This window comes from Bidens hawaiensis, unplaced genomic scaffold (assembly GCF_021521415.1).
Source record: "Bidens hawaiensis isolate Kalapana, Puna unplaced genomic scaffold, B.hawaiensis_p1.1 tig00054801_1, whole genome shotgun sequence".
NCBI classification, from domain to species: domain Eukaryota; kingdom Viridiplantae; phylum Streptophyta; class Magnoliopsida; order Asterales; family Asteraceae; genus Bidens; species Bidens hawaiensis.
In genome coordinates, this window is record NW_027499866.1 from 72,089 (window position 1) to 81,991 (window position 9,903).

Here is a 9,903-nt window from a genome sequence, read left to right on the forward strand (position 1 = left end):
GTTGAGATAGGGGGAATTGCAGTGTTTTTAAGTGTAGGTGGTGTTGGTATTTAAAGAAGCAATTGTACGGTTTTTGGTTGATTTTGTCGAGATGTAGGGTGATGATTTTTGGCCCAGCTTTATTATTATTATTATTATTATTATTATTATTATTATTAGTATTATTATTTAAATTTAGTTATGTGATTTTTTATTGCAATATATTATGCTAATTATGGTCATTTTCATGCATGTATCTATACATGTGTGTTCACTGTTGAGTTGTAATACTATACATGGATTAAATATATTACTCGTTCCCTATATAACAAATACAAAATGATGTTAGATTTGTACAATAATAAATAAAACTAATTTTTTTGTCATATGCAAATTGACAATAATAGCTAAAAGTGTAATAAACGGGGAATTGATACCACCCTGTATGCTCTACTTTAAGTATCATATCTTTTGCATTTAATACAAAAATAATATTCTTTTTAAGAAAAATTAATAATTAATGATGGAAGAGTTCAATGGTGAACTCCAAAAAAATGAGTAACAGAGGGAAGTATGTCTTTTACATGTAAAAATATAATATAAACATCGATTTAACATGCGTAATATTTTTTTGAAGCTTTTTTACTTATAAATACATATAGTAATCATATTAATAAAAAAAATTAATTTTCTAAAAAATATATATCTTTATACCTTTTTTAGCTGATTTAAAAAAAATATAAAAACGGCTTTTACATATGTTTATATGTAAAAGCTCTAAGAAATTATGTAAAAATGTGATTTTTACATGTAAAAGTAATATTTATATTATTTTTTTTATATGTAAAAGTTATGTTTTCTATTTTTTCTGATTCCTTTTTTAACCTGCCATTAACCATGATTATAATATGTAAAATATTTAATTCCAGTTTTATTAATAGAAGTTTTCATAAAGCATAAAACGTTACGTTAGAATATGAAATAATTAATTATATGTGTATTCAAAAAGTTAAATGCATGAGTCATTTCTTAACGATAAGGATACATATATCCTTGTTTATTAAAAGCAGATTGATGTAATTCCTTATTCCCTTTAATATTCTTAACGATCATATCTGATCGTGGAGATTCGATGATTATGAATTTACACTGAGTTGCTTTTCTAAGGAAAGAAATTAAATAGAAAGAATCTGAAAAATATTTGTGTTCTCTACTTTTAATAAAAGAAATTGAAAACAAAAGAAAGAAAATTTTGAATGCCAAGTCTATTATTTTATCAATTTATCCGACAGCGTGGTGGTAAATTGTAAAATACAAAGCATTTAAACGTCTAAGTTTAGATGAAGGATATCATAGGTTCAAGTTCTTCTGACAATAATGATTTAAAAAAATTCTCACTCAAAAGAATATCAATTCATATTTATATTTGTATCAGTCAATTACAATGAATATTCATCTAAGCACTTCATTAAAGTAAGAAATTCTTGAGTTAAAGTTCATCTAGTAACAAAATAGGGGTTCCTAGGTTAGGTCAAGGGTTGTTCTCACCTACGACATGTTTCCACTTGAAAATGGTCTATGAGTCGTTACTAATGGGGAGAAAATGATGTGAGCTTTCCTTCGTGAATGTGCCAACCTAGAGCCGTATAGTTCCGTACTCGGTGGATGATGATGATGGTGGACTAGTGGTCCGTCAATGATCCAATTTATTGTTAAGAAACACTAAATACATAAATAATAATAATAATAATATTAAGTATACAAACTTTGAAATATATCTAAAAGACACAACTTATTTTGAATAAAATTACATCGCCAAAGTATTACAAATGATAATTTAACTTTGTGTCAATCATGGAAAGATTTGAAAATAAAATAAGTTGAAATAAAAGTCAACATTAATAATTAGGCGGATACTGTATATGCTGTATTCACGAGTCACGTCCAAGTTTAACTACTATAGTTTCCTTTAATTTTTAGCAAGGAATTTTTTGGCAATTCGCTTAATTTAAGTTTTTTTTTATTAAATCTAACCATCTATATCTAATAAAGTAGTGGATTTTCAAGTAACAATCTCCTACTTTTCATCAAATCTATTTAAATTGTGAATATTGGATTTTAATAATCCCTATTAAATGATATTGGCCGATAATAATCCCTATTCATTTTATCGTCACTGGCGGTCCCAAATTCAAAAAAGTTGGCCCTCAATGATCCCCTGTTAAAAATGACTTAACGGCGTTATAGTTTTCGTGAATTTTAAACCAATGTTTTAGGGCTTTTGATCGTTAGGAGGATACGAGTCGATTGGTGTAAAACTTACTTTGAAATAATGCTTCAAAATGACGACACAATGCTTCAATTCGGGTGTTTGAACTTACAATTAACAAAAATTAAGTCATTTGGATCATTGTTTCGAGCTAACTTTTACACCAATCGACTCGTATCCTCCTAACGATCAAAAGCCCTAAAACATTGGCTTGAAATTCAGAAAAAACTATAACGCCGTTAAGTCATTTTTAACGGGGGACCATTGGGGGCCTACTTTTTTGAATTTGGGACCGACAGTGGCGATAAAATAAATAATGATTATTATCGGCCAACATTTAATAGGGATTATTAAAATGCAATATTCCTTTAAACTGTCACATGACATTTTGACATTTTTTTTTATTTTTCCTTTTCATTAAAATATTTTTCATCAAATCTCTTTAAATTGTCATATGATATTTTTTTTATATTTTTTCCTTTACATTAATATACTTTTTATCAAATATCTTTATATTGTCACATGACATTTTGACATTTTTTTTATTTTTTTTCTTTTTTATTAAAATATTTTTCTTCAAATCTCTTTAAATCACATGCATTTTTTTTTATTTTTTCCTTTTCATTAAAGTTAAAATTCAGTTCACATATAGCGGGTTCTGTAAACAATCAGACTATGTCCAAGACAATCACATTTCCATCATTCATACTTAAACCTAAAATTCCTATTGGCTGATGCTCTTCTCAATCAGAATTCATTTGTAATCGATGTCTTCAACTTTAAAGGAAATCTTTAACCCTAAATCTTTGATGACAATCAGAATTGATATGTAATCCTTAATGTTAATTCTATGATGGCGATCATTAATCATATTCTGATGCAATCCAATTGGACTATACATATTTAATTTAAACGATTCTATTATGCATATTCAATTTACAGATTCTCATGGAATATACATATTTATATGTAATCCTCAACCCTAATTCTATAATAATTATACCATAATTCAAAGTATAAATGCAATTAGACTATGCATATTCAATTAATGATCGTCGCCTACTTTTGCATTCGTCTTCTACATTATAATTATAAGGTTCGTTTTTTTTGTACATGTGTTTCAATCGATATTTATCAACATGGGTATCAATTTATCGAAAGCAACACAAAATTAAAACATTCATAGGAGATTCGTTGGTAAAAACATGGGTTTCGATAAATTAATTATATCATTTTCTTTCTTTAATTAAATCAAATTTATGAAATGGGACTTCTCAAATTTTATAACTTTGGTTTGAAATTAAAGAGTTCTATTCAAATTTCTATGTAACTTTGTACAACATAGCCTAACTTTGACTCAATTGATACGATGATGCAATGGTTTCAATTCGTTAAAATTTATCATGTTTATCTAACTCTGTGTCATAAATTAATTAAATAAACTTTTGATTGTTAAAATTCTCATTGGTAACGTGATTTAAAACCTTGTGCATTGTCAAAAAACAACAGGGTTTCGATTTTGGAAAAATAATATAAGTATTCATTTATTAGTTTAATTTTTTACAAGTTATCTGTTCAAATCATATTTTCAGAGTTTAGGACCTCTTTAGGTATTTTTTTACATAGTTTTTTTTTTGTTTTTATTTTCAGATTTAGTTTCGATAGGGAACACTCAAAGTATTAGGCAACTTTAAGATTTAGTCTCCATGAAAGTTTACCAAAACTTTAAAATTTTGTAACGTTTGTTAACTACTACAAAAACCATATCATTCCATGAAACTTGTGAGTTATAGTGTCTTCTCACGCAAGGAAGGTCCTTTCCAGTTGGTAACAACTAACGTACTCGGATAATGAGGCCATTTTTCACTCATAACAAAATGGTCTGGCCTGAGTGCAAAGGGGGCGTATGATCATACTTATTGAGGAAACACGTGCAAGTAACTTTTGAGAAAGTAACAAGTAAGAACACAAGTCCATTATATGAATTGTGTTTTTGAAAATAAATAAGTAAATAATTGATTATTTATTTGATATTTGAATAAAGAAAAATCATGAGTGTTATAATTTATATATATATATATATATATATATATATATATATATATATATTAGTAACGATTAATATCATTAAATAAAGCAAGGTTAAATATGTTTATAAGCAGAGGTACTTGAATCTGTTATGACCACAATTTCGTTAATAACAAGGTTGAATGGAGTTAATTGCAAAGCTACAGATAAGGCTAGTCTCTTGGGCTAAAATCATGAAATTGAAGTCTATGACAAAAGTGATGACAAAGAATCATGTACACAAGTTGGATGTGGTCTAGGAACATGTTATAACGTCCTAATTGTGTCAATAAACGAGAAATCGGTCAATCTCGACACAAGCCGGAAGCAAACTCGTTTTGACGATTCTAGGTCGGTGTCACGTACCTCAACGGCTTAGGGAGGCACTGTTCGCGTAGCGTGACCCAATTGTTTCTCGGACAAACCCTAGAATCGTTGCGCTACGTGATGGGCAGATTTTGTGTCATTCTCGATGCATGATGCGTTTAGAATTTCAGAATTTTGTAGAATTGACCCAAATGGTCATTGGACTTGGATTAAAAGGAATATTAAGCTCAAAACACATGAAATATGACTTGCGAATAAGTAACAATACCTTAACATAAATACCATAATTACTCAATAAACACACCATTATATTAATAAATGAATATCGGAATTACAAAGCGATTTAGTAAAAGAATTCAAATACAGATACGAATTTTGACGAATGTTATCTTTCTGGGTTCTATAAAGCTACTCATAAGGCTAGTCTCTTGGGCTAAAATCATGAAATTGAAGACTGACAAAATTGATGACAAAGAATCATGTACACAAGTTGGAATGTGGTCTAGGTACATGTTATAATGTCCTAATCGTGTTAATAAACGAGAAATCAGTCAAGCTCGACGCAAGCTGGAGGCAAACTCGTTTTGACGATTCTAGGTCGGTGTCGTGTATCTTGACGGGTTAGGGAGGCACTGTTCGCGTAGCGTGACCAAATTATTTCTCGGACGAACCCTAGAATCGTTGCGCTACGTGATGTGCAAATTTTTTGTCATTCTCGATGCATGACGCGTTTAGAATTTCAGATTTTTTGAGAATGGACCCAAATAGTCCTTGGACTTGGATTAAAAGGAATATTAAGCTCAAAACACATGAAATATGACTTGCGAATAAGTAAGTAACAATACCTTAACACAAACACCATAATTACTCAAAAAATACACCATTTTATTAATAAATGAATATCGGAATTACAACGCAATTTAGTAAAAGAATTCAAATAAGAATACGAATTTTGACGAATGTTATCTTTCTGGGTTCTATTCCGATAAAACCCGAACACTCGCTTAACTTACTTTAGTTTTCCATATTGTTCGATTCTTGTATTATAATCGAACCGAACTAACCAAAGCTCATTAAATACTATTTTTCCATAAGTTATATACTAAAAACTGAATTTTTAATTATTATTTCGAATAAAACCGCAAGTTCGTTTATTTACTCGTTAAGCTTCCGATTTAACACCTGATCACCTAGAACTTGGATTTTTATTTATTTTCTTTTCATTCTCTGCTTATAAGTCATATTTATTAATTTTTAGGGTTGTTATTATTTTCTCTCGTGTAGTTGATCGTCTAGAAGTTCTTTTTCACTCGCTTAACTCGTGGTAGCTTTAAAAGGTGAGTAAGTCATAGTCCTCGTTTTACTTTTCAAACATGTTGGGGTGTAGAATTGTACCTGGTTTAGCTCCATTATTTATTTATATATTTGTATGGCAAACACGATCAATACTTATATCATCTTGATTGATTTCATCAATGCTTATCATATACTTGTTACTTGACTACTTGCATACATGATTGGTTGATTGGTTGTTGATTACGTAAAAGCAAACACGAACACAAGCTCAAGTGGGTTAGTGTGGATGGCTACCCGCGCTTACTTGTAGACTGACTACGTGTCAGGGATAAATGAAAGTTTTGATTACATTACTCGCATTTTCATGTATATTTGATTGATGTCATTATGGTATTTTGATTTTTTTTTATCTCATTATATATATATATATATATATATATATATATATATATATATATATAGGGAGAGGATCATGAGAGAACTCCATTTTATGGAGAGAACTACAGAACTACGAAGTTATGGGGGTAAACATGTAAAACAACTCAAACTATATTTTTCCCCAAATCTTGTTTCCCTTATCACGATTCCTTCCCTTATCAGTATATCTCCTTCCATCAATATCTCCTTCCATGTCATGATGTTCAATCCCAATCCACCGATACCCATATCAATTAATTGAATCGTCCGAATCTAATTGAAATCGAACTCCATTGATCACGCACGCTGTTCATCCCATTATTCCTAACATGTTGATCGAAGGTATTGTTAGGTTAAATTCGTTTTACTACTTTAGATTCAATTATAATCGTGTTTTGCTTTCGTTTAATCAGAAATCGACTCGTCTGGAAGCATTGTTGCAATTAACGGTGCATTATCGGTTCAATTGAACGATTCTATGTCAAATACATTTGTTACTGCAACAAACGGTGATGACTATGCTGAAATAACTGACTCTGTATTAGAATCTCGTGTCAATCAATCAAGTATTTCATATTCAGTGTCATCCGGCGATGGTGCTTCAAGCTATTGTGTCCAAACCGAGAATAATATGCAATCTGTTGGTGTTGAACATCGAGGTAACATATTGACTTACATATTGACTTTATGGATCTGCATAAACACCTAATATTCAATGCGTAAATGATATATATTACGTATGTGTTTTATATTGCATATACGTATTATAGCACCTTTTCCCCATATTATGCAATACACATGTATACTATACCTGTTAACACTTTTTCTTACATGTCGTGTTATCTAAATGTTAACACTATGCGACTTTTGTTACAGTCACATAACGCATCTTAAATGTTAATGTATTTATTATATACGCCTTTGACATGAGTGATACATATGTGTTACGAGTGTTTATGTCATATACGTTAACACTACATTATACGTATGTACCACGTACACGCAATGCATTATGACTTCCAATAAGTCATATGTCCCGCATGTATGTCCTGTTTATTACAATCACATGATGCATATTACATTTAACATAACACACTTAAATACTTAACGAGCACGTTATGTGATCCTACCATAAACTTTATGCATTTGTGATAATATATTCAACCTTATACAGGACGTGTGTCGAGTATTGTTTACCATACACCAAATGGAACAACATACTGGAAACCTAACGTGCCCGACGAATTTGTGCCTGTCAAATACATGGAGTTTGAAACGTGGAACGATGCTGTCAATATGTATAACACGTATGCTGACAAATCTGGGTTTTCAATACGTTTAAGCACTATTAAACGAGTCAAGGGTTCGGTAACACATAGATAAATGCTTTGTACTCAAGCCGACAAACCGAAATTTCAAGATTTTGATTCATCTATCTCAAACTCTGCTTTGATCTCACGTCGCAGCAGTTCCAAGGCCGTGTGTTGCAATGCCCGCCTAAGATATATGATTTTGTTGATATTCATACCCATGAGCTGATTGGACCGAATGCTATGGAGTTTACAAAGAAACAATGAAAAATTGGGTATTCTAAACGCAATTTCATTCACAAACTAAGTTTAAACAAAATTGGTCCAAACATTGCGCATAACTTGCAATGTTCGTTAAAGGGAGGATCTCACAACGTCAATGGTACTAAAACTTATTTTCAAAATGCTACTAAGGATGTCCGCCTCTTTATTTCTGACAGAGATGTGCAAATGATTGTCGACACAATGACGTCTCGTTCGGTCAACTTGCCAAATTTCTCGTTTGAGTACAAAGTTGTTGGAAGTGAACTCCGGTATATATTTTGGGCTGACGATGTTTCAAAATGCAACTATGATGCATTCGGGGAGGTTTTAGGTTTTGATGCAACCTACAGTACCAACAAGTAAGTGATCGATACACAAATGCATTACACGTATATATATATGATGTTAACCATTTTTAACTGCACATTGTACTACCGTCACACCTGTTTGATACCAACATTCCACTCACGTGTTTTTATACATGTTTTTATGTATGCATTTTGTGTAACATCTTTTTTTCTCCTTTTTTGTAATTATATGACAGATACGGCATGATATTTATACCATTTACTGGCGTGGATCATCATAAGAAGTGTGTGACATTTGGTGCTGGTCTAATATATGACGAAACTATCGAGTCCTACAAGTGGTTACTCGACAAGTTTCTTAAAACACATAAAAAACAGCCCAAACTCGTTTTAACCGATCAAGATGCTGCGGTTAAACAAGCTGTTCGTGCTGTGTTTGACCAGTCAATTCACCGACTTTGCATGTGGCATATTATTATGAAGATACCATTAAAGGTACAATTATTTTAATTATTGTTTTAATTTTTTATTTTTGTTATATATGATGCACATATGTAACGCTCGTACAATTTTTAACAGATTTTGGGTGACTTATTAGCAAATATGGATTTGCGAGTTTCCATACATAAACTGGTGTGGAACTTGTTTATAACACCTTCTACATATCAAGAGCAATGGAAATTGCTTATTGATGACCTTAATTTGAGTGATCATCATTGGCTTACCGAGATTTATGCAATTAAGGAGCAATGGGTCCCTTGTTATTTCAGAGAAATACAATGGTGTTGCCTTATGAAAAGCACATCGAGATGTGAAAGCTCCAATTCTCTTTTTAAGGTCAACACCAGTCATGCCAACACGCTTGTCCAGTTTCTATTGTGTTTTGGCACTGCTCTTGATAGACAACGAAAAACTCAACTCGAGCTTGACATTGAAACTAGTACAACGACACCAAAAATGCTCGAAAAACTGTCTTTGGAAATACACGCGTCCAATATATATACACGCAAAATATTCCTTGAGGTTCAAAAGGAAATTTACAGAGGAATGAGGCAATGTTATATTACAAGTTCTTTAGAATTAGACGGCATTAAAAAATTCAACATTGCACATACCAACAAAAGATTCAAAGTAGTCAACAATTATGTGGTAAGTTTGTTTATGTTTTCTTTTATTCTTATGTTTACATGTTAACACTTACATTCATCGACATTCACCTTATTTTTCATGTTATATATTTTTTGTTGGTTAAAATATGTAGGTCGACTTTAATGCACATGATCAACTGTTTCTCTCTCGTGTATGTGGTTCACACGTGTTGGATATCTGTGCAGACATGCTTTTTGCGTGTTCAGGTACAACCAGGTCGAACTGATACCTGACAAATACATGCCTGCTCGATGGATGAGAAACGTGCTTCCGGACAGGGTTCATGACATCTCGAATAGATATTCGGCTGAAGATGACGAGGAGTCCGTTATTAGACGCAACATGTTTGAATTATTAACCGAATGTCCTGACCGGATGAGACACAAACCGGATTGCCTTATTCCCTCTTTGTCCAGCTTAAAGATATATAAGACAAGGTGTTTAAAGAGTTCCCGTCTGAGCCACCTTGTAATAGTAAACGTTCGATTATAAGTGAGCTTGTTGGACAGCCCGACAC

General features: G+C 31.6%; 1 protein-coding gene across 1 annotated transcript; it reads left to right on the forward strand.

The window, feature by feature from the left end:
- The first annotated feature begins 6,684 nt into the window (after window positions 1–6,684).
- On the forward strand, window positions 6,685–9,612 carry LOC143600699 (protein FAR1-RELATED SEQUENCE 5-like). Its single transcript, XM_077078317.1, has 7 exons — window positions 6,685–6,697; window positions 6,769–7,014; window positions 7,530–7,723; window positions 8,026–8,288; window positions 8,474–8,732; window positions 8,817–9,386; window positions 9,499–9,612. Exons 1-7 carry the CDS (start codon window positions 6,685–6,687, stop codon window positions 9,610–9,612), a joined length of 1,659 nt encoding a protein of 552 aa, XP_076934432.1.
- Window positions 9,613–9,903: the final 291 nt, after the last annotated feature.